The sequence below is a fragment of the Lonchura striata genome, chromosome 2, assembly GCF_050655825.1.
Source record: "Lonchura striata isolate lonStrDom1 chromosome 2, ASM5065582v1, whole genome shotgun sequence".
NCBI lineage: Eukaryota > Metazoa > Chordata > Aves > Passeriformes > Estrildidae > Lonchura > Lonchura striata.
In genome coordinates, this window is record NC_140704.1 from 122593802 (window position 1) to 122619836 (window position 26035).

General features: G+C 42.1%; 2 protein-coding genes and 1 non-coding gene across 10 annotated transcripts in view; all 3 read right to left on the reverse strand.

Annotated features, from left to right (window-relative positions):
- The window catches only part of MYBL1 (MYB proto-oncogene like 1), a 33082-nt gene extending 23229 nt beyond the window's left edge, over nt 1-9853 (reverse strand). For 2 of the 8 annotated variants that reach the window (XM_085572154.1, XM_085572157.1), the window contains exons 1-2: nt 6498-9853; nt 4227-4324 (exon numbers count right to left, since the gene is read on the reverse strand). In XM_085572154.1, the coding sequence (XP_085428280.1) occupies nt 4227-4324; nt 6498-6539 (140 nt within the window). In that variant the 5' untranslated portion in view covers nt 6540-9853. Of the gene's footprint in view, nt 1-372; nt 389-618; nt 1074-4226; nt 4325-6497 lie in introns of those variants that run through there. The other 6 variants (XM_085572158.1, XM_085572156.1, XM_085572153.1 and 3 more) reach the window with 5 other exon arrangements.
- On the reverse strand, nt 1418-1507 carry TRNAY-GUA (transfer RNA tyrosine (anticodon GUA)). Its single transcript is given in 2 exon segments — nt 1418-1453; nt 1471-1507. It is a non-coding gene; the product is annotated as a tRNA-Tyr (tRNA).
- Nucleotides 9854-9999: 146 nt separating the features above from the next.
- Nucleotides 10000-26011, reverse strand: VCPIP1 (valosin containing protein interacting protein 1). Its single transcript, XM_021555600.3, has 3 exons — nt 23122-26011; nt 18105-18191; nt 10000-15210 (listed from the first exon to the last, which is right to left on the reverse strand). Exons 1-3 carry the CDS (start codon nt 25808-25810, stop codon nt 14339-14341), a joined length of 3648 nt encoding a protein of 1215 aa, XP_021411275.2. The 5' UTR covers nt 25811-26011; the 3' UTR covers nt 10000-14338.
- Between the last annotated feature and the right edge of the window lie 24 nt (nt 26012-26035).

Consider the following 26035-nt stretch of genomic DNA (forward strand, 5'->3'; position numbering starts at 1 on the left):
AGATGTATGAAAGCTATCTAGGGCAGCTGCTGGAGCTCTTGTGCAAAACTTTATCTCTCAGGAACATTTCAGGCTAGATTGTGACTATATCAGCTGAGAAAAAGTAAGTGCATTGAACATATTGAAAGAATCAACAGGCCCAAACCTTACATCAAGGCTGTGCCAAAGAGAATTGTGAAGTGAAAAGGAAGAAGTGTTACTCCACCAAAAGAAAAATAACCAGCACGGAAAGCTACTGCGGAGACAGCGTAGTTGTTACTGACAAGCTCAGTTGCTCAGGTGAGTTACAAAAAGAAACAACCTGAGCGAAAGCACAGAAGCGAGAGCAGCTGCCAGGGGAAAGGCGGGATTTGCACCCGAGAGAAGAGATACCTGCGAGGGGGCCGGAGGGCGGAGGGAGCTGGGCAGTGACAGCCGAGAGCGGGGCGGTGGAAGGAGGCCGGGAGCAGCGGTGAGGGGCGGGGCGGCACCTGGCCGGGATCCCGGGGCGCGGGGGGAGCCCCTGGCCGGGATCCCGGGGCGGGGGGAGCACCTGGGTTCGGCACGGCGGCGTGGACGGCAGCACTGCCCGGGAGGGGATGGGGGCAGAAAGCGCAGAGCGCTCGGTCCCGCACTCACCTGCGCCGTCTCTCCGCCATCCTCGGCGCGCACCATAGGGGGGCCGCCGCGGCCGCGGGGCGCAGCACGGAGCCCCCGAGGCGCCCGGGCTCCCTCTCTCACAGCAGGGCAGGGACGTAGCGGGGCACCGGCGGCTCAGAATGCCTCCAGCCGGGCAGGGATCCTCCCAGGGCCCGCTGCTCCCCGCGGTGCCCGCAGCGCCCCGGCGGCCGCCTTCAGCCCCGGCCCGGCCCCGGCGCGTCAGGCATGGCTCGGCCCGGCCGCTGCCCGCAAGGTCGGGGCGCGCAGCGGCCCCGTTCTCGCCCCTACTGCGCCTCGCTCTCCGATGCTGTCAGAGCTGCCGCGGGCTCCGGCGGCGCCCGCCGCGCTCCTTCCCTCCGCGCCCGGGCCGCTCTGCTCCGCCGCCCTGCCCTGTGCCCTCCCGGCCCCCGCCGCGCACCGGCCGCCGCCGCTCGGGCTCAGCCGCCGGCGCTCGCGGCGCGCTCGGCTGGTGCCGCCCGAATCTCGCGCGCAGCCTCCCCCCCGCGAGCCGCCGTTTGAATCTGCGCAGGCGGACTGACGCCCCATTGGCCGCCGCCGACCGCACGCGGCTCCGCGCGCCGGGCGGGAGGGGCGGGGCCTCGCGCCGGCGGGCGGGCGGCGTGACGGGGCCGGGGCGGGGGGAGCGGGGCGGCCCCGCAACGCCCCGCCGCGAGCGCCCGCGAGCCGCCCCGCGCCGGCGGCAACGGCGGCGGCTCCCGACGGCAAAAGAGTGAGAAAGTAACGGCGGGGCCGCCCCCGCGCGGCAAAACCGAGCGCCTCCTTCGAGCCGGAATCGAACCAGCGACCTAAGGATTCCCGCGGGCCGCGCCTCTACAGTCCTCCGCTCTACCAGCTGAGCTATCGAAGGGAGCTGGCCGGCCCTCCTGCTCCTCGGTATAAATCCTGTTTTCCGGGTGCCGCGGGTGACGCGTGTTGTAGCTGGAATTCCTTCCCCGAGAGCAGCTGGAGCATGGAGACGCTCTCCGGACGGACACACGGAACTGCGAGCGGCCCTGCCGCCCAGCGGCGCCTCCCGCACCCTGGCCCCGCCGCCGGCGGGTCGGTCAGCGCAGCGGGCGCGGCGCTCTCCGCTTCTCACGCTCCCGCGCCGGGGCGAGCTGTCCCGGCGGACGAGGGCAGCGCTTCCCGCTTCCCTCCCTTGCCGAAAAACCGATGTTTTATCCTTGCTCGCGTGCTGGAGGAGCGGGAAGCGAGGGTCTCATCCCTCAGCCAGCCAGCGCTCTTACGGAGCTCCTGCTCCAGCCACGGCACGGGTCTGTTGGGAAGAGGCCATCCCCAAATAGAATCAGGTTTGAAAAGACCTCTCAAGATCATCGAGTGCAACGCATGACAACACCACCGTCAACTGACTGTGGCACTGAGTGCCAAATCCAGTCCTTCCTTGAAAACCTCCACGGGCTAAGTCTCAGGGCAGCCCATTTCAACGTTTAGTCACCCTTTCCGTGAAGAAATTCCTAATGTCTAACCTAAACTTCCCCTGGCACAGCCTAAGACTAAGCGCTGTCATCCTGTCACTAGTTGCCTGGAGGAAGCTGAACCCCACCTGGCTACAGCTTCCTTTCTGGTAGAAACACATTGCATCCTCGATGGCTGTGCAATGACCTCCTGAAGCTATCACCATCGTGAAGTAAAAGCTACATTCCAGCAGAACCTCTGTGTGTTCCAGGTATTTTCCTACACGAGACTTTAGCCGGAACTATAGAACAATTAGGATTGGAAGGGACCTTAAAGATCATCTAGTTCCAGCCTCCATGCAATGGGCAGGGACACCTTCCACTGGACCAGGTTGCTCAAAGCTCCACCTAACTTGGCCTGGAATGCTTTCAGGGATGGGGCATCCACAACTTCTCCAGTGCCTTACCACCCTCAGTAATTGGTGGTCATTTTTTATCTAATATCTAATCTAAACCTATTATCTTTTAGTTTGAATCCATTCTCCTTTGTCCTGTCACTACATCAGCTGTTCCAGTTATGCTTTAAATTGTATTTAAAGAGAGGTGCTCCACTCCCTTAAACATCTTTGCAGCCCTCCGCTGGACCTGCTGCAGAAACTCCTTGTCTCTCTCGTCCTGAAGAGCCCAGAACTGCACACAGCACTCCAGATGTGTAGAGGGACAGGATCACCTCCCTCCACCTGCTGGCAGCGCTCTTCCTAATGCTCCCCAGGGTACCACTGGCCTTCTTGGGCACCACGGCACACGGCTGGCTCATGGGCAGCCTGCTGTCCTCCTGGATGGAATACACAGAAGTTATCTGAATAAACTAAGCCGTGTGTGGAGTCTATGCATCCCCACAGCCCCGGGGATGTTCCCGGTGCGTCCCCGCAGCCCCGGGGATGTTCCCGGTGCGTCCCCGCAGCCCCGGGGATGTTCCCGGTGCGTCCCCGCAGCCCCGTGGATGTTCCCGGTGCGTCCCCGCAGCCCCGTGGATGTTCCCGGTGCGTCCCCGCAGCCCCGTGGATGTTCCCGGTGCGTCCCCGCAGCCCCGTGGATGTTCCCGGTGCGTCCCCGCAGCGCCGTGGATGTTCCCGGTTCCAGTCGCTGGAACGCCGGGCTCGCAGCGCCCCCTGCGCGGGCACGCGGGAACTACAGGTGGCGGCACAACCCCCACGGCACGGGAGGGCAAAAACCCACCAAAACACCGCCAAAAACCCACCAAAACACCGCCAAAAACCCACCAAAACACCACAAAAAACCCACCTTCACCCGCTCCGCAAACCCAGTGTTACAAGGGAGAATTAGTATCGTTGCATCTTTTACAAAGAAAAGTAAATCCTTGAGGATTTTATTTGTAGTCTTTGCTAATAGGTATTCAGCACCAACCTACATTCCCTGTGATGCACTTTTAGTATCCAGAGATGACAACGCAGCAGGTTTCCCCACATCAAAGCTCTGACAGGAGTCTTTGAACTACAAAGGCTGTAATGAAAAAGTAATAAAAACCATCCTGAGACAGGATTTGTGTCATCAGCCTTATACAGTATGAAATGGCATCTTTTAGTACTCATTTATATTTAATTCACAGTGAAAGGAGCCTGAAATAAAAATATTATTGTCTAAATAGGTGCCTTTTTGTATATTCCCATAGTAACACGTGTGTTCCTAATTTGCAGGAAACAGATCCTGAAAGCATTAGCTGAAGCAAATTGCTAAAATAATAAGTACTGATGGTCCTGTTGTTAAAAGATTCCTTAGCCTAAAGATGTAGTTTGTTATGACATCCAGTAAACATTCTCCTTGGAGTACACCAGTAAGCATATACATGCCTCACTTCTTTTTTTTTCTTTTATCCTGTTACTGTCCTGTGTAACAAGGTCTAATGTTTGGAATTTCTTTTGCTCCTACATGCTAAAAAAAAAAAGTATGGAGATGCATTTCCCTCTCTCTGTCTCTTCTTCTAGCTTCTAGCACTTCACAAAACCAAGCCAAAGGCTTACTACTCTCTTCATAGAGCCTATAAGAAAGAAGGCACAAACAGACCATGTCTCTGTAGCAGGATATGGACTATCCCCTCCCATCTCATCTGAGCTGTCATGGCTCACAAGCCCCCAGACCCAGGACACTCACCAGCTAGCAATATCTGAGTCCCATTGTGCAAGAACTTCTTTCTGCCTTGGTTTGCCCTTCCCGAGACTCCCTTGTGACAAAGGAGAGCCCAGTTCCTCCTAGAACCAAAGAACATGATCAGGTGCAAAGACATTGCTGCAAGTTCAGGGTGTCTGGAAAAGGCAAATCATAGGTCATAGACCTTGAGTCACAGTGACATACTTCCAGTGGCATTTTTTGACACTTTAGCATTACCTTAGAACTGTTATTTGGGTCTCCTGACAAATCAAAACCAAACAACACTTGAATCAGCTGTTGGCATTTGGATCTTGCTTGGGTTTTGTAGGGTTGCCCAAGTACTAATGGCAGTGGACAACATATTTCCAAAGACAGGGGACTCTTGCTCTTACCCAGATGACTCAGAGGGCAAAGTGCTCTGGAAGACACAGTGATGGTCCTACCATTTGTTTCATTATTTATTCCTTCTTGTTTAGTTTCCTGCTAATCTGCAGGGATAAAACTTCTATTAGGCATTCATTATGGCCTTAACTAACACCAGATTGTTCCTGTTAGGAAACAGATTCCTTCCCATAAAACACTGATGCTTCAAAAAATGTCACCAAGCTGCAGTGGTATGAAGGTACCACACTATAAGGCCATATATTAAGTCTATATGTATACTGTTTTTTACTGCTCCAGTTTGGTAAGAGTTCTATGATAAAACCTTTAGTGAATAAAAAATACCAGTCATGATCCCACTGCCTACTGTCACAAGGAAATGATAGAAAAACTTGGAAGTCACATGCAGAAGTTTGTAATTCTTTGCTCCTATGCTTTGGAAGCTCATTGTGAATTCAGGCAGCCAATTGACAGTATTCATGCTAGAGTAAGGAAGAGTAGAAACAAAAAGCTTAAAGGCTACCATATCACAAAAATACCAAAATAATCTAGTGTATCTGAATGGGCTCAGAATTTGTTCTGGTTAATGTTCCTGACAATAATGCACTCAAAACATCTTGCATGTTTCCAACGCAGCCTATATCAGCTTATCAAGGAGGCTGTACAACTATTGAAAGAATTCTGAAGTGGCCTTGAAATCAAGCCTTGGACTGAGAAAAACAACCACAGTTCCCAGGCTCAGAAGACCAGTAAAGCAGCTCAAGGAATATAGCCTTGCCAGAGACCAACTCTAGGATCCTCTTGCACAGAGTGCCAGGAAAAGGTGTCATTGCACAGCTCAGAGGGACGCTGTCACTTTCAAACCAAGCTCTAATCCTCACCTCATCTGCTGTGCAAAGTAGTGGCAGCTAGACTGATTGACAGCATTCCTTCAAAGAGACAAATTTCCTTTGGCAACCACATACCCTATAGTTTCAATGGCATGAGCATTCACTTAAATAAGGCACTGTACAGGCAAATATTACTTTTTGGGGCTAAAAGTAGAACAGCTTTGAATCAATGTAAAAGGGAAAAACTTTCCTAAGTTTACACTCAGACATTACCTGTCTTCTTGCTATCAACTCTCACAATAATTAGTAATGATACCACTGCAAGGTTAGATTATAATATTAATCTCAGTTAACAACCTTTCTAATTTCACAAATGCCACTTATTTTGGAAATTATAGCAAAATATTTTACCAGTTCTGGTCAAGTATGAAATGTTTTAAAACAAGTATTTTACCAACATATTTACAACTTTGGAGACCAAAGGGGACATATGCAAATCGCCGTTAATCAGGTACCAGCATTACCCCATGGTTTTAGAATTACATCCTAGGGAGTCATCACTAGAAATGCAAAAGAAGTAAATTCTTAGATTTTTATCAACTCCAGGAGTAAACAATTACTCTTAAAGAAAGGTATTAAAGCTATCAGAGCCAGACTGAGCCAACTGACAGGCAGGCAGCAGTAATGTCCTGGCAACTGCCTGATCTAGATTCAGGCAAGCCTAGATTCAGCCTAAATTCAAGAGTATCCTGGTGATAGATGAAAAGCACTTGCTTGACTTTCTACCCAAAAATCAAAACTACTTTATAAAAAGAACAGTGTTTTGATTGCCATCTTTCCAAACTAGCAACAAGACTCCCAACACTAATTACAAAAATAGGAACCACACAGACAAATCTGCCAGGATCACAACAGCACTTCCAGAGGTGCTGGCACCTGCTGCTTGCATAACAGTGGTTTGCCTCTTTATCCAAGGCAAGTGTTTCTCCCATGCCCTGCAGAATTCCAGCAAGAGGAAAGTAGAAAAATCAGAGGGTTCTTACAGATACAAAAGACTGCATACCTCCATCCTGGCTCCACTTCTCCAGGCAGAACAGGTGTACATGAAAGGTCTTCAGTTACCATAAATGTATTTTCTGAGTTTCTGAAAAGATGTGAGTTTATGAGATGTAGAATGTAGAACCTCAGGGTTAGGGTTGGAAAGGAACAAAATGTTAAATAATAAAAGATTATTTTCACAATGGCAATAGGTAACTGGGAATTTGTGGGCTGCTGATTTAATAGAGACCTGAGAGTCCAAATTTACCAGACTAAGGAGGGAATGGGCTAGCTCAGCTGACCTCAAATACAGGGAACAAAATAAACAAAAACAATATGTTGATGAATGTGGCAGCGTAAAGAAGTGGTTACAGTTAGGAAAAACAGAGGGAACAAAGAAATAAATAGTGGCATTTATTTTTTTCCATTGTACAATGCCTTGACTTTTCTTATTTTGAAAGCAAAAAGAAGCAGGTACTTTTGACCTTTATTTTCTGCATTCCTCTTTGCTGCCTGCAAAAATAATTGCTATTTCCAGCATCTATCTTAGGAAGCCAGGAAGGGCCTTATTCTAAGAAAGACACAGTGGAGAAAGAAGTAGTGTTCTTGTATGTGCAGCAATCAGATGTAGGATTTATTATGCACTGAGCAATGCTTGGGCAGATTTGAGCATACAAATAGTTAGAAATAAGTGTTATTTCATTCCCCATGGGTTTGAGTTAGGCTCTTGCCTTTTCTGTGTGTTTTGGCTTTTTTCTCACTGCCACAAAACCTACCTTATCATGGGGCAATGTGTGGTAAGGTCTCATCCCTTCTCTTCCATGGGGCTGAAATGCATATATTTGGCAGCTTCTGCTCCTGGGAGAAAAGAAAGTTGGATCTCAGGGAAATCCCCAGATTTGGAGTGAGTCACTGCAGCTTCTACAGTTCCACCATGGAGATGGAATAACATAAAACATGACCAAACTACAAGGTGAATTTTTACAAACACTGATAAATCCTTATGCATCTTCTTCCTTTCTGAATATGCTGGTAAGTGTCTCCCAGGAATCTCCCTTTGTTCCTTTCTGTGCCATATAAGGTTTCTGTGCTTGTAATAACGTTTTCTTACACATCAGTTTACTTTGTGTGAAATTCGATCATTTGTTGCCTCTCACTGTCTCTAAGAAGCACAGTATAAATAGAAGACAATAAAATTGCAAAAATATCCATAGTAAAAAGGATATAGAATAAAATTCAAGAGACAGATGAAACACAAGCAGGAGAGGCAGCTCAGTGTCAGAAGACCTCTTGATGATTCACAGAGGCGGCACAAATGCATGTGGGAAAGGAGAATTTAAGATCAGGAGGTAGCATCTGCTAAGTATTGCTCTACATTTACACAACAATCTAAAAGAAACTTCATTTTAAAGAAAATCTTATACACTGACTTGACAAAGTAGCCTATAAAATCAAGTTTTCTTATTCTGAAAGAAGTTGCTTGAAGCATGCCTTGTGGATTTGTAAGAAGTGACTGCATTTCATCCAGCCAGACTCCACAGACTGTTGGCTAATATGAACCACAGCACCATTTAAACCTTCTTATAATTTCCGGTAACTTCCTTCCATCTGCCATCTTTCTTTTAATTTTTCACTTATTGAATACGAGTTTCCAAACAGCACAGACCCAGTCCAGACCTACAGGATCACTTTAGAAGTGAAATTAGATTTGCTACCAGCAAGACAAGCCACTAGAAATATTATTTCCAGTGGAAAACAAAATTAGGCAGTCTTTTAAAAATAGAGGTGGATAAAGTCCAAAATACAAGTCTATGCAGCTATCTCATAATCAATGTTTTTCAGTAACAGAACAAAGAATAATAGTCTTTTCTGAAACTTCTTAAAGTGCCTGCAAGTTACTGCAAGAGAGGTCATGCTTACACTGAAGCCTAATTCCTTTGTGTTAGCAGATGTTCAGAATAACCCAGTACACAGCAATTTAAGTAATTCAAATCCGAATAATCAATTTCAAAGCACCTGCAGCAACAGGGTTTCTGCAATGTTAGCTTGGCCATCAAGTCTGCTGTGAATCTAAACACCTACTTTTCTTTATCCATTTCTGAGTAGTAAATACTCAGAACTACACAAACCAGTAGAAGCCAACATTTATCAAAGCCTCTACATCAAGCAAAGCAACATGATTTCAATTAACTTCTGCAGACAGTGTAAGGTGTTTGAATTGACTTTGTAATACCAAAAACACCTTCCATAAATCGCTACACATGCTGATGAATATCCAAGGTTCACTCTCACCCTGACCCTAAGGATAAGACTGTATTTTGAGGAGATTTATGGTGACAGGAAGATGGGGTTTTAAGTGATGTTACAACAGATTTGCTGTGGACATGCATTAAAAAAAAAAAAAACAAGACCAACCAACCAAACAACAAATAACAACCCAAACCAAACAACTCCAACCCAAAATAAAAATTTAGACAGATATTAAGACTGTACAATTAATTGCAGAAGTAAAATTAAAACACTTTGAAAGCACACAACTTTGTTACTTCATACATTCAGTACTGTTGTTGGCTAAGATGATAAGTACTGTATTAATAAAGATGAGCGAATTTCTAGCTTAGCATTAATCATTTAAGCTTTTGAAATACAAATCTTCTGAAGGATAATTTTCAATTCTTCATGATATGACATGCAATCAAAATTAACAGTGTATTTACACCCATCATTTAAAAGAATGCTTTAATGCTAGCACACTTGGAATTAAGGCCTTTCAGTAAATACCGGAAGAAGTAACACAAGAGTTTTGCAGATGGGTTTTATGGCTTGTTTCTAGGCTCAGAAGTTCTGATTAAAGCAAATTTGTGAAACAAAGTACCACATGTAGCTGATGGTAAAAGCATAGAGATAATTTAAATAGTTGTCAGTATGTTAATCTTTGAGTATTGCCACCTTTTCAGAAGCCTGGTTCTTCCAAATTGTACTATTCATACTTGACTATTATATGCAGGCATTACAATTTTGCTTTGAAATACACTTTGACCAACGTTTCAAATCACAGATTGCAAGGTATCTTAAATGCTGACTTGGTCACCATTTTTTCTACATCTTGATGACAATTAAAAAAAAAAAAATTCAGGTATTGAATTTTGGTCTCAAATATATAAAACATATATGGTTTAGAAATCTCTCAAATTCAAAGGTCCTATGTGTTGAATGAAATATTTAGATTAGGCATGAGGTCAAAAAACCCAACTTTTTTCTTAAAGAGATTTTCTCTCAAAAATTATTTTGAGAAAGAACCATTACTAAAGGAAAACGGGTAACATCAGATTTTACTTTTCTAAGAATTGTATCAGTTTTTCAACTTCTGTACTAGTATTCATGTATGCAAGTATAATGCACTATATATGCAAAATGCAGAAAGTAATACATTTTCAACTGACTCATTTTGTAGGCAAATTAGCATTAATTAAACAAGCTAATGTGTGAAAGGCTAGATAAAAATTACACCTTATAAAACCAAAGCAGATGTTTCAACTTATAGTTTTAATATAGCAATCAAAGAAAATTCCAAATACTGTACAGTGAAGTGTAGTATAGTACACTATATACTGTTATAATACACTATTGTTACATTACTGATAAAAAAATCAAATATAATTAGTACAGCAATCACAAATAGAACAAACCAAACCTTGCTGGATAACAGCCAGTACTGTGAAGATGGTATAGTTTCTATGCTAATTTATTTTTAATTCAACATGTAAAGCACTTACTTTTTAAAAAGATTTTTTCTAAATATATACACTATTTTAATTCCTATTTATACATTTTAAATAGCATTCCCTCCTAAAAGTGCACTCTTTCATTTCTTGGCAATAATCCTCATCAAACGTAAAATAACTCTGAAAATACCACTCTTGTTTCAACCTTTTATTGCTCAACCACAGGCATAAGGGCTCAGAGGGAATCCTGCATTCTAAAGATTTTAAGCAACTTCTTCATTAAGTTAAACTGATATCCACAAGCAAAACAAAGAAACCACTCTCTGTTGTGGCTTTTTTAAACAAAAGGATTAACTTCATATTCATATTATTATTATTTTACAAAAGCGTGTAAATTCTGATATTTAAAAATAGGAGCCAAACAAATGGAGAGATAACAGTGGCATCTTCTTAAATCATTCATTTTCCATACAACTCATATTGAGCATCACTCTCCCAACTGTAAACATACCAAGAATTTTGTTTCCTGGCATTTTCAGCACATTGAAAAAGTAGCAAGCAACTCCACTAACCCTTTGACAATGACAACAGATTCTACTTTATGAAAGATTGTAAATCAAGTATTTTGGCCTTGCAGGGTTGTTAGCACACAGCCCTGGGGCACTGTGCCTCTGTGACACTGGTAGAGCATTCTGTCAGAGGCAATGTCTAGCTTGTATTTTGCAGCCAGCACAAGACTAGTAAACTATATGGAATTCACAAAGCCAACAATGCACACAGCTGTTCTGTGACTACAACAGGGAAGACATCCCAAATTCATTTATTTGATTTAATTTGAAAATCTGCATTTTCTTTTCCCTTGCTGAAATGTAAACAATTCAGAGAGAAACAGCACTATCAAAAAGTCAGCTAGGCATCCAGCCATTTGAAGTACTAAGTCTTGGAAAACTGATCTGCTCTCCCAAGGTTTTCTAAATGCTCCTCAGCAATCTAGTTCATTCCCCCCCCCCTTTTTTTTTTTTTTTATTTTTGTACTAGGCCTGTATTTTTAGCAATCATCTTTGGGTTATTCATACTAAGCCATAGTAACAATTAAGATTTTCCAATAATGAGTCTTCTTTGCCACGAGACACAGCATAGAAGATCCTTGGCCTTCAGACAAGAAAGTAATCAAGGTGGGTACTCAAAACCACACCCTCTTTCCACAGGCAATTTGGCAGCAAGAATTTGGGTTGTTTGCCTTTACATTTCAAGAAAAGGGCACCATTCTTGACATTTGAGAAGTCCTACTGACACATCATATCATCCACAATGAGCTGAAGTCTTCCCTGCCCTTGTACCTCACCAGCATTTTCCTGACTCTAATAGGGAATTCTAACAAGCACACTGGTGCTTCTTGGACAGGCACACAGATTTGTCTCCACTTAAATTTGCACCCACTGCCAGCAACCAATCAAAACTTCTATTCCAACTTACACTTCGGTGTTCTTTATTTCACTTCTTCTGTACAGTCACAAATCTCACTGGCACAAAGATAAAGTTTAGCTTCACTTGAAAGTATCAAAAGCTATCTATCTTTCTCAAAACCACTGATATTAAAAGCATGAAAAAGCCATGTGAGATAAGAACACTGCAAGAAAATATGCACAATCCTGCCTTCCAGAATTCACACCAGTGGATCTTGTGACTGACACCATTTTGCCAGTCCTGTGAGACCATCTTCTTTTAGGAACTGGAGGGTTCTACACGACTTGAGTGGGCCCAAGATGACACAAATGGTGAGTCAAACAGAGCTATTATCTGTTTCTATGTCTATTTAGATAAGAAGAAAAATGTCAAATTACTGCTGAGATGGGAAGTGTGTCAAAACTAAACCAAGCCTTCCTCTTTACTAAAAGGCACACAAACTTCTGCAGTCTTACCAGAAAGGCATGAAAGAATTAAGTATTTTTCCTTGAAATAAGAATGACGTGCAATAAATACTTCAGTTTATTTCAAACTTGAAATTCGCTCATACACACTGCTCACTCATTTTTCCAGCCAAGGGAGAATTTTTTTCCTAAAGAAAAGGTTAAAACTGTCAAAGCATTGGTTACCTGGTCTAAAATGCAAGATATCCAGGAGATTCCTCCCCCTCAGCCTCCCTTGATTGAAATTCTTTCCCAGGAACAAGTCACTGCTATACTTTTTTAACACTGTGACAAAGCACAAGCCTCTACTCAACATTTTCTATATAGATGTAGCCTTCAGCGAGCTAGACTGATTCATGGGAGACTAAATGTTTTCAGAAGTCATGGCAGGCTTCCAGGTGCTGCATGTGCATCCTGTTTCTCACTGAATAAGCCCTGCCAGTTAATCAGTGCATCAGCAAGGTCAGTTCTGGCAAGCCAATTACTTCATACATTCCAAGTTTCCAAACTGCTAACTTACCAGATAGCAATTTGAGATCTTAACATTTTTCATTTGTTTGTGAAAATGTGATGTTTATATTTGACCTCTAAGTAGTGTATGAAATCATAAAATATTTGTACCATCTATATAAAAAGTTAACCAACAGAGTAATTTTAATTTACCTTGACAAAAGAGAAGGGCTATTATTTAAGTGACTTGCTTCATTTCAGTTCTACATACAAAAATAAATCCTTCCCCATGGGACATCTTATCATACTAACACTTAGAACTGTTTAAGTGATTAGAAATGTAAAAAGTGAGGAGACTTTCCTGAATACATACACAACACAAACCACATTTGTGAACTGGTAAAAGCCTATATGTGCACAAACACAGACTTCAGTATTTAAATGCTCTTAATTCCTTTGAAGCTGTATTAGCATCTTTTCATCCATTCAACGTTATTTTACCATGAGAAGAAGTAACAATAGTGCATTTAAATGACTATGAAGATAGGAAGCAAAGTGCAGTATCAAAAACACATTCCATCCTTAGGGAGCAAGCACAATGGCTGCTTCTTAAAAACTAGCACTACAGGTCTGATGAACACACTGCTTAAGTGGATACCAGCTCTATTATCACTGATGCAGGGAAATCTGCAGCACAAACTGAAGTGAGGCTGAGAGAGGTGGGTAGTCTTTATAGACACTGAAACAGCATGTATCCCTTGTTCCCACAGAGTAAACAGTGAGCTTTTAAAAGCTCAATTATCACCAAACACTTCAGGATAATGTGTGTTAGAGAGTCATTTCCTTCCAATAAATTGTTAATTTGCTCTTAAGAGGACAGCTGTTATTTCATTTTTGCCATTTCTAACCAATGCTAGCAATCTAAGTCTTCTAAAACAAATGGATTTGCCATTGAGTATTTGCTCTTACTTGCAACTTCTCTCCTGTAATTGTCTCAAAAGTTGCACAACCATCTGACCAGTGTGGTATTTGGGAGGAAATGCTACCAAGAGAGCACCAAAATGGTTGTGTTGGCTCAGACAGCCATGCATAACCACACCACATTCAATATGTCTTCATCATATTCTATGTGGCCTTTTTTCTAATTTGCTTTCTAACTGACAGTAGGAGAACTTATACTTCAGTTTACTAAAGTTACACTTATTCCAAGATTTCTGAGAGGAGGATATGAATGAAAAAGTTATTAAGTTGGAGAAGTGCCAGCAAAGTGTAATTAAAAATACTGTATATGCTACATTATCAAATTGAGCAGAAGTTTAGTTTCAGTTACTTTTTGAAATGCATGTCTAATTTATGATAATAGGGCATTTTTTATTGGAATTAAGTACCTGGGACAGAATTAACTTTGCCATGTTTCTAGTTTTGCCTTTCTAGTCCTTCCAGTAACCTTAAGCTACCATGGTAAGAACCTTGCATGGGCTTAAATGTTAAGACTTTTAAGAAACTAAAAATTACAAAGAATTTTCAAGAACCCACATGTACAGCAGATATTCATCTCAGTGCATTTCCTAATAACTAATTTACAGGTAACAGAGCCAGCCTGGGCAGCAGTATGGTAATATTGAAAGCTATTGCCAATCACATGCTTATCATGCACTGAATAAGATGATGTAATCTTTGACATACATACAAGATTTAATAACTAATCACTTTGTGTGGCCCAGCCAATAAACATTACATTTGAACAGTAATTTCTTCTACCCTTATTAGATTTTAACCTATCAAGAGTGATCCATTGGCTCAGTTGCATTAGTGATTCCTGCATCTTGACTATCCATCTCCTCAAGCTCCTCAACAGAATTTCCCTTTTGTGCTTTAGACCTTGCAGGGAATGTTGTTCCCACAGAATTCACCATGTTACCATCAGTTGATTCAGTATTCAAGTGTTCAGTACCACTTGGCACAGAGCATGATTCAGGTAAGGCAGCCTGAAAGCTCCCAGTTTTAGCAGCTGAACTCACTGCCTCTACTTTTCTTTGAGATACATCAACTGATGCTGACTGCTCTGTATTCTGATCCCGCAAATGTCTATCCATTGAAGCCTGAATAGAAGAGACCATTTCCTGCAACTTTTTTCTCTGTGCCTCAATCAAAGTGGGGTCAAGCTGCCTGCTGTCTCTCATTGTCACAACTCCCGGAGCAATTCGAATAAGCTCACTGTTACCAGAAGCAGCTGTGAATACAGAAGGCTCAATTTTAGCAGAAGGACTGAAGTCCGTTTCCGTGCTATGCTTTCTTAAAAGTGGTGCTTCCCTGGCTCTTTGATCATGTTGTTGACTACTAGATGCAGTTCCTAGGGAATGACCCTTTCCTTGAAATGCAGTTATGTTATGTAGTTGTTCAGATTTCTTTTTCACTACTCCACCACTACCCAGCTTCAGCATTCCATGTGAAGGACTTGCTTCCCTGCTTCTTGAAGTAGCTTCTGCTCGCACTTGACTTAAGGCCTCTTTAACCAGCTCTTCGACATCAGGACCGATCGGGAAGTGCCCAGCAGCATCCACACACAGCTCTAATCTGTCTTCTGCTGCATTGTACACAAAGTTTTTACCAGGCAGATGTGGAAAAGTGCAGTGCTTGCCATCAGCCAAACCTATAAAGACAGAAAAAGTTATTCAAAGTGCTAACATATTTTAAGGCGTGCTCTGAACACACAGTAATTACTGTATTTAAATTTACTGAAACAAGTATGTAAAATCAAACACTGAAAGTTACTACTGTGGGAGAAAAAACTTAGGCTTTTATGCCATACAATAACCACAGCATGCTGCAAAGATGCTGCTGCCTTCTATGATGACTCTGATGAAGACACAATACTGTACTATTACAAGATAAAATAACCACGCCCCTACAATTTGTAGTAATGTAAAACAAGCCAAACTCCAACACTACCACCACCCCAAACAACCAAAATCACATAAAACCAAACCATCAAAAATCAAAACCTGAAAACTGACAAGAAGAACATTTCAAAACACTATCTGGGGAAATACTATTTGAGACTACTTCCATACTAGTTAGAACTGTAGTAGGATTTATGGTTGCCTAACTGCTGCTATGCCTGAGGAATTTCAAATTTGCTATTTTGCCTTGTTCTCTGAGAGGAAGTGTTGCTAGATTAACAGATGTGTTTAAAGCTTATTGTATTTAGTAGTACTGGATATTATAACTATTAACCTTTACAAAACAAATATAAGGCATAATATTATTGCTCTGCTGTTTAATTGTCCCACTTAAAATTTCACCAGTCTGTTAAGACTGAGAGTTCACTAGATAATTTTAAGTTCTGAAGTTTCTGTGTGCCAAAAATGGACATAATTCATTTTTTACAGTTTATCATCATAAAACACAAAATAACGCTTTCAACTCTGTCCCATGCAGGCTGTAGTAAAAGCAGTACGGTATCACTTCAGTGATGGTGGCTTTCTGTGAGTTAAAAGCTATCTGCAGATGAAAACTTGGCTGCAACCATTCTCTTCACTTTAGTTCCATCAGCTATGCATGGAAAGCTACAATGAAAACAACACAGTTTAAGAGGTGCCAGGAACAGGTAAATTGTTGGGATTTTTCCTCTCATTCTCAAAGTTCTTAAAGAAGACCACCAGAAATTATTCAGAAGGGAATAAATACAACAAGCAAACTCTATTTCTAGTTTTTATTACCAAATACAATGCTTTCAAAATGAGTATTCTGGGCAACAGTGGAAAAGCTCATTCAATAATTGGATAAGTTATTCAACTGTTTTCATCCTAATGAACCTACTGATTAATCTCACTCATCCTCCACACATGCACAATTGCAGAGGACCTACAAATAAGATTTTGTTCTGAGAGCTTCAGACATGTAGCACCTTTCTTTTCATATCCATGGAAACCAATAACCAAACAGCCAAAATGCAGAACAAAATTTAACCTCAAATACCTGTCTAACTTCACCTAAAGAACATATTTTAAGTACACAATTTAGCAGCTCAACTTTCATTTGCAAAGAGAGAACTGAAACAATTCCTATGATTGACCAGAACTGCCTCTGAAACTGCAATCCCAAAATCTCAAAGTAGGATCTTAAACAAGATCTATTAAATCAAGTTTCAATCAATTAACAGTACCTACACTTCACAGACAGCTTTGTTCCTAAGGTCCAGTATGATAGGTACATTACATTACCTAGATGATTATAAATAGGTAAGTAGCTTCTTAAAGTGGAAAGATGAGTCAGATTGTTGCACACTGGAAACACAATGCTGAAATAGGAGTTGTACCTACCAAGACAGTCTGTATTTGAAACTATTGCACTTCTGTGTATGAAGGCATTTTACACTATTATCTCCTACAGCCTTATTTCTTACACAGTAAGCCAGGAAAAATGGCTTTTAAGTTTGACATTCTCTCTGAGCTGGGTTAAAACTCCTTAGATTCATTCCAGGATTTCAAATTTGGTTAGCCATTAATTGATCAAAAATACCCTTTCCATCAGGCACTGTTTAAGCTGATTCACTTTCCACAAACAACACACCACTCGTTACTGTACAAGTATAGCAAAAGAAGGAAGAGTAAAAGGAAACAGATATAAGACGCATGCTAACTCTATTATCAGGCTAATAATTCAGTGAGAGGTAGTGGGCAGGGAGTATCACACATTTTAATTTATTTCCAGAAATAAGTAAGATAAAGTTAAGGTTGATAAAACTGCCTAAGAAAAAACCAAACAGCAAGAAAGCAGCAAAGGAACAATTATAATAGCTGAAATCACAAGAGCTAAACTGTGAATGCAAAGATTTCATCAGTAAAATAAACTTGGGGAGAAAATAACTCCTTAGTACTTTCTTCTCTAAAGAAACAGTTGCTATTTTTTGTAGGCAGTATTTGTAAAGCCACCTAAAAATCAAATATACGCCATTTACTTGGTTATTCTGCACAGAACCCAAGATGCAACATTCAGCAATTCAAGAAGGGGATGGATAGTTTTACTTTTGAACAATAATCTTAGGAATATTAGAAAAACAAATTTAATCAATCATTTAAATTTAAAACAATGCAGTACCCTGTATAAAAGATCTACTAAGAAGCACAAGAAAGGTAAACTCCTTATCCAGTAAGCATCTTAAAGTAAAATAATAGGTACTATGATTTTCTTGTTTTTTGATCTTTACAGGAGAAAACTATTAGGAAAACAAAGAACCAGTTGACTTTTCTTAGTCATATTGTCATTAAGAAAAAAAAAGAGTTATTTGTACAATTCAGGAAGCAGAAATTTCAGAAAGTACAAAGTTTAAGTTCAATTAAATAGGTTTAGGCAGATTCCCTAGTCTTAGTCTGTCTGAGGGAGCAGTAGGAGTTCTCCAATATTTAAGAATTAATATTTACCATAGTAGTAGAATTTTTAAAAATATATTTATGCTTACAAGTGACTCAATACCAATTTACAATTTTCAGGATTTGGAAACAGAGGAAGGAAGGAAGGAATAAAAACAAAACTAAAAAATACCTGTTGTTTTCTTCATTATGCTGTAGAAGACTCCACCCTGCTGAAACAACTGAGGAAGCCCCTTTGCATAAGACCAAACATCTTCTCCTGTAAAAATTAAACACGAACATTAAAATTAAACAGTTGGATTTTCACATTATAGACAATGGCTGAAAATGCAACTCCTTAAATCAAAAGTTGAGTCCTCTCTTCTATGCAATTAAGAATTTGAATTTTTATTGCAAATGCACAGAACATGAGCCTGGGACATTGAAAGATTTTTAGAAAAACAAAGCACTGTCTGCAGTCAAATATCCTACATGTTCTAGTACAAAAGTTCCCAAATTTGATTTAATCCAAGATGCAGCTCCTGGTTCTTTGCCAGGCCCTAAACACGAGTCTGCATTCCCCTCCTACCTCTGCTTTCAACATTAAACTAGGAAATTACTAACACACTTCCAAAATTCAAGGACATATCCTTGCTCATTAAAACTTGAATTCTATATTCCTACACCACCTCAAAAATCAGAGCTCAATTTCGCAGCTGCCACACAGTAGACTTAATACTGCAGCTGAGACACAAATGTCCACCCAGGCAGCTGCATAGGAGCTATGTCTGTACCTTGCTTTTCCTGAGAGTTAGAAACAAAATACCAACCATGAGGCCCTGGCAATCCTGTATAACCAGCATTTGTCAACAATGCCAAAAATGGCATTGAAATTTAACAATTTTAAATGCCATGGAGAGGAAAAAAAAAACCCAACCTAGAAAGGAAAGGAATATAAAGACCAGAAAAATTGGGTTACAGTGATGGAATATCAGTGACCTAATAGCACCTGCTCAATCAGTTCAGATTTGCATTTTGCCTATACCCTTTTCCTGATTTTGCTAACCACTTATCTGCTTCAGAGAAGTGACGTGCTGTAGCTGTCTAAGCAGTACAAACTGCTTAGAAAGTACAAACTGCTTATCAGAAAGTTCTGATAAATTCTGTTACCCTTATGCAGAAACAACTGTACATATTTTAAAGAAAGAATTGGTTTTCCCACTTTCCATTAAATATACAAGGAACATATTGAGATATGTTAGATAAAAATTGCCCCCTTCTATAGGGATTGAAATCTCAATAACAACATCTCTCAAATTTCTATTAAGATTGCAAAATGTAAATCTTCAACTATAGTTAACTGGTTGTACTACTTGGATAGAGATAGCTGGAATGTGTGAGGCTGTAAAATATAACCCACCAATATGTCTTTGCTTGCTGTTATAGGGGAAATAATATAAAAGAGCACAGGAGGCACAGGACTGTATGCTCCCCTGCTCGTGTGTTCCCCCACAACTATCACTCACCTCTCCGCTGCAGGCATTACTCAAACCCCCATTTGCTTTACAAAGGTACAGTGCACATTCACTGCATTCTCTCTTTGGATGTTTTAAAGACAGGAGACCGATATAATCTGATTAATTTTGAAAGCATTCCTTCAAACCATATACGCTCAGGCTCACTGCATTCATTTGCACATCAAGCTCACAAATTCAGCCTTCGCTTCCAAGATGAACATTGAAGTAATAAACCAACTGCTTTCTTATTTTCCATGACCTGCTGAAGGAAGTCTTCTATCACTGTTACCTGTGTCCTTACTCTCATTGGCAATTTGAAATGCACTTCCCTATACACTATGTCTCCAGAGCATCGCTGCTGTGCCTCTTCCAAGTCTCCCTGATGGTTTAAACACTGCCCACAGGAATCAAAATAACCACTGCACTGAGGAGTATCAGAATACAGCTGCCAGTACACTGAAGCCTGAAGAGGCCACAGCCAGCAGGACTCCATACTAAGGAGTCCTTTACTGCATCAAGCAATCCATTACTATTTGAAGGACTCTCTCTCTCATTCCACAAGACAACAAGTGGACTTAAAGAAGAAGCCCTGTTTTAGAATTACTGGTATTTTCCAAGGAAATATTCCCTATTTGCTGTGGGTAGGATTTTTTAAGCCTTGCACAAGGGAAGCATCACTGTTTAGATAGCCTTTTATGCAATACTAACAAGTACTACATGCAGGAAAGCATGGAGAGCAGGGCTCACAACACAAAAGCATCAGCCACTGAAAGAAATACAAACTAATGACACTGTTTTGATAGACATCTCCCACTGGAAGACAAAAAAAGCCCACAGTTACAACTGGACTTTCCCAGATCAGAGGAACTAGTATGTATGACTCAACTAAACTACATTTGAGGTTTGCACATTTTTGTTGCTAGTTTAGTTTTACTGTTTGTTTTGGATTTGTTTGCCATGGTAGCAAGATGTTTATAGGTCACAAGTTAATTTGGATGATCATTTAGTTAAAAACTCCCTCAAGACACTACATGTATCAAAGAGATTATATTGTTCCTGCTCCAGTACACACTTCCTCAGACCAGATCCCAACCCCAGAACATTAAGGTATGGGAACAAATCAAGGCTGTCCTACACACAAACAGGCCTTGTTCACTGATATAACCTAGCCTGCTGCAAGGCCAGGACTGTCACTTCAGACAGCAGAGGGAACACATAAAGTGCAACACTAATAAAAACTCAATTGATAAACATACGTTATAGGTAAGCTCAGCTGGCTTCAAAGCAAGCTGTTTAATTCCATGGAAATCCTGGTATCACATAATACATTAAATTTAAACCTGGTTATTTTGATTCATTGTGTATGGATGAATTCATCAATGTAAAACAAACCAATCAAAATAAATTCATATCTAGTTTGCACATATTCAGAATGCCTCTGCAGGGATGTAATTAAATCTGGTTTAAAATATGTTTTAAATATGTTAATGCAAAATTCCAATTCCTTTAGTAATTTCCCTACAGAATTCTGCATTTTGAGCTAAATAAATAAAAAGAAGAGAAAGCTTTACAAAAAATCATGCATAATATGTTAATTGGTCCAGAAATTACAATATTTAATTTCCCAAGGCTTTTTAAAAAATTATATACAGAAAAACTTAAGAACATGATCTAAAATTCTAATAAGTAGATGAGACCAGAAAAGAAAAATTCTAGTAGCTGAAATAAGAAAAGTATTTCAGCCTATAGGAGACTGTATGAAAGAAAATGGTTTAAGCACACAGAATGAATAATTATGGGTGTATGAAGACACACTTCCACTATGGGCACTGGGGAAAAGAAAAGTGTGTCTGGCTCAATGAGCTATCTCAACAGCATCTCCCCTCTACACATTCTAATCTCACTGTATTATAGGAATGTTTTTAGGAGAACAAAGTTACAAAGCTGGCTCTCAGACCTCTGCAGCAGTTTTTAGCAGTACAGAAATGTTGCTGAGAAAAACTAAGGCTTCCTGTCTCAAAAGGCTGAATATGCCACCTTGAGGAATTGCCACCTTTAAGAAAGTTCAAGGACTTGGGAAGTTTGTTAATCTGTTGAAAAATCTCAATTGTGAACAGTCTTGTAACTAGATTTCTTTCTCTCACAAGTATTTTTCAAGGAAAATGAAGACCCAATGAGAAAATTGATTCTATAGTAACAGCATCCTATTCAGTAATTGCATAAGGTTTTATAACTGGTTGGTTTATCACTTGCTGCTGATTTTACTTCTATTAGTAATGCACAGTGGATGCAGCCAGAGAAAGGCGAGATAAATTTTATTCCAACCAGTGCTCTTAAAGCAGAATCTAACAGTAGTGATGGCAAAGACCAAAAGTCATTCTTGCATACAAGATCAGCTCACAGTTTATGGATAAGCACCTGTAAAATAATTACACATCTTAATGCTTAAGTAACCAAGATATTTTAAAGCATGCTGAAGTTTTTTGAAGTCAGTAACTATACTTCCAGCAGTATTTCCTGCAGAAAGGAGTGCACTCTTTTAAACTTCATCTAGAAGTTAAGACAACTTTTAAATCTAACTTTTTCCTGCACTTTGGAACTGGGGTGTAAATGTCAGTGTGACGAGGTGAGTAGTAATTCAGCACACTGTGTTGTAAAAGACACAGGAGTAAACAATCATACTTGGAAAAGAATCAAAGACCTGCTTGATGAACTTTTGACATACCACTCTGTGATTACGTAATTGTTTCGTTTCTGAAACATCACATGCTTTAGCCACACCAAATCCCTCCAGCAAAAGAGAAGGCTCCCACAAAAAAAAACTGTAAACATGACTATTCAACTGGTTTGTAGAGCTGAATATTAATAATTACAGTTCTACTTCCTGCCAGAAAGCAGCAAGAACTGTGAAACCTGATGAACAAAATACACAAACAGGGGTCCATGTCTCCTGAGTTCAAAAAGGAAAATACAAAGGCACCTGAGAAAAGTCCTTTTGTCATGAATTAGTCACAGTCAGATTTACATGACTGATAATTTATAAGCATAGCTTTGCAACCCTATGTCCAACCTTTGGAATTCAGATCCACGTTTAGATTCTTTCAGTTTCTCCTCTGTTTACATGCTGAAATAATACTTTTCTTAAATCTTTAAAAAGACCAGATCTTCATTTAAAACTAACAGATTACCTAAGAAGCAAATGTCAAGTTGATAAGCTTAAACCAAGACAACTCCTTGTGGGGCCAAATGTCAGGATTTCCTCCTACTACAAAGATGAAAATTTGTTCTCAAACTTCCAATGAGCAGACACTCAGCATCCCCTTCTCACCCCCGCTCTGAATTTATTTCCTGAAACCTGAATGAGATGTAGAAAAAAAAAGTTTGTAGCTTTCACATGTACACTTCCACTGTGTGCCTAATGAAAGGCAGGACAGAAGATGCAATGCAATCACCTCTAAACAGTCATTTTTAAAAGAGGACTTTATAGCAAAGGTAAAACAAGTATCTTATATACCTCATATATACAATTTCTAAAAGTCAGACAGCATATTAACATTAATAAAGGACTAAGGGAATTAACCTGATAAAGCATGATTTTAAAAAAAGGGAAATGTATATGTAACTACAGTTTGCAACATGTTATCTTCTACTTAAAAACATAATTTTGAAGAATAACACGAAGTCAAGCCTTACCCATGAGTGTTGCCAGAAGACAGAGTGAATACATCTCCTTGTCAACTTGCTCTTGCAGATCCTTCGATGAGATCTTACTGGTCACAGCAACATCTTCGTGCTTCACAGCATGGGCTGAGTGAGCTGAGGCAGCCTGCCTGCCTTCCTCCTTGCCCTTCAGAATTTCTATGGCAATCCTGTCACCGTGCTGCAAAGGAACAGGCTCGTTTTCCATGCCTTCTTTGGGAGGCAGAAGCTCTTTTGGAGGAAAGCCATAGCGAATACATTGCAAATACGGGGGAATATTAAATTCTCTCGCTATGCCTTCCTGGAGTTCTAAGAAGGTGGTAGTGCACTTCAAAGTAAGCATTGACTGCCTCCCATCATTGGTGGTTATTCGAATTTTCTTTTCTTTTGCAGATGTTGGAGAATATGGGGTTTTGGTTGGTGTAGCAGGTGCAGACGAGGGCCCCTCACGAACAGCCCCAGGAGAAGCAGTCCTGGGTTGCCCTTTATGCTCTTGTTTCAATTTTTCGCTTTTCCGTTTCTGCATTACGGAAGCCTGGTCTGCAATGTTCTGCTGAACAGTTCTTTCAGCCTTGCTCATATTCAACTCCTCCTTGTGCAAAGTTTTAGTCTTCTGTCCAGTCAGAATGATTTTGGTTGGAAGTTGCGACTCTAACTCTTGTCCTTGCTGTACATCCTCAGCTCTTTGGGCATGAGCACCATCAATATTTACAGGGGTATAATCATCAGGGTTCTTTTTGGCAGTTTGGTGCAGTATTGTGTTGACAACTTTCTGCACAAGAATCTCACTACCAAATTCACCAGGGAAGTGCTTGGTAACAAGTTTCATGGCGACATCATACACATTGCTGTTCAAAGAGGTGTCACTTTCATACTGGAACCAGTAGACAGTCTCTCTCACCACTCTTCCACCCCACTCTAGAGTTATAGGAAAAGCTTCAGGCAGATTGTCGTATTCTTTACCTTCCCAGTAATGTTTGAATCCACAGCCACATTTGCCACCTGAAGACCTAGTATTAGTTCTGTCTCCATCAATATACAAAACAGACCCATCCTCTCTGACACGACGCATTAAGTTACCGTGGCACCAGTTACAAACAGTCAAATTACTCAGGCCATAGTCTGGTACCAGCACATCCTTCACAGGGTTATAAGAACACACCAAACTGTTCAGGGGAAAACTGTAATTTTTGTCAGGCCTTAGCTGGCCGTGAGTACTTTTTGCCAGGTTATACAGCTTCCCCCCTGGAGCCAGCCACTCTGGGGGAACATGATGCTCTGAAAGAGCCCCACAGATGAGGCACCTGTGAAGGCGGTTGTCCATCACTGCTTTTTTGGCAGCTGCAGTGACCTCTTCGGGCTGGACCCCTATTACACCAGTCCTTCTGTAGAAATACTGATGCACATCAGCTACAAGACTGGGGTGGATACCGTGTTTACTCATGAAAACCTCCTCCATTGCAGCAACAAGCCTCATCAAGTACTTATCCTGCAAACTTCTGTCTCCTCCAATAATACAACCACCATCCTCCTCTAACATGATGTATTTTCTTATGAGGTCTTGAGGAACTCCCCAGGCTTTAGGAAGGAGCTTCCTAGGCAGCTTAGGTAAAGCAGCACCTTTTATTCCAACCAGAGGAATATAATGGTTACGTCCTGAGCTACTCCACGCAATACAGATTGGCTTGTTCAACATGCCATCTTTCCCCATGCATTTTTCCAGAGGTATCAGACCAGGGAGGAATGTTGCTGAATAGTCTCCAGAGCTTCGCATTCCGCTCAAGGAGTCTAACAGGATGATAGGCCGGTGAAGCACGTTGGCCAGACCAAAGATATGAATATTCCTAAGGCCCATTGGCACACCTTCTGGAGGAACAAACAAAGGGTCACATTCATTTATAATATCCTCCCACTCTGCAGCATCAATAAAGTCATGGAAAAGTGCCTTGTAGTGGCTTAGATTCTCCTCAAAATGCTTCTTTAGATTCTCTCGGAGAGCATGCCAGAACAGCTCCCTGCCAACAAGCGCTCGTGAGACTGCATGGACGAGGCAGTGGCCATCTCCATCCACGTGGACAGGAATGAGGCACTCTTGACTGTTGTTGGCCTTCTTGATGTCCTCCAGGGTGTCGTGCAGGTAGATGAGGCTGCCAGAGCGGTCCTTCCCATAACCCATGGTTTCAACGTGCTCTGGCTCGATGAGGAAGGCGCGGTCGCCCAGGAGGGAGCAGTCAAAGATGTCTCCCTGGTTCATCTCCGTGAGGAGCTTGGCTTTGCCAGTCTGCTTGTCCATCCCATAGCGGGCCAGGATGGGGGCCAGGAGCTTGCAGTGGTAGTTGGAGAGGCCATTGACTTTGACGAGCTCAGTGTTCCTGCGGGGCGGGCCGGCGCCGCTGACGCCCAGCAGCGCATTCCGCAGCAGGTTGTGCAGCACCAGGTCGGGGTCCGTCACCTCCTCCACGGCCAGCAGCTGCCGCTGCTCGTGGCGCCGCCCGCAGTCCGTGCACTCGATGCTGCCGCTGCCCTGCGGCCCGTACGCCGGGAAGAACAGCCGCGCCTGGCATTTGGGATCGGGGCAGGTGCCCGAGAAGATGCGCCGGTCTCGCTTCTTGGAGGCGGACGGAGGCGGCGGCTGCGGCTGCTGCTGAGGGGACGGCGGCGGCGGCTGCTGGGGCTGGGACATCGCTCCGCTCCTCTCCGCCCGGGCTTCACCCGCACCCGCTCCTCCGCCGCCCTCACAGGCGCATTCCCTGCGCGCCGGACAACGACCGCCGCCTCTCAGACGCCGCCGGTGCCGGTGCTGCCCGGGCGGTACCGAGCGCCGCCCGCCGCCCGACGCGGAAGCCGCCGCCGCTCTCACCGCCCCCCGGCCGCCTCAGTGCCCGCAGCGCCGCGGCCTCGCGCACTT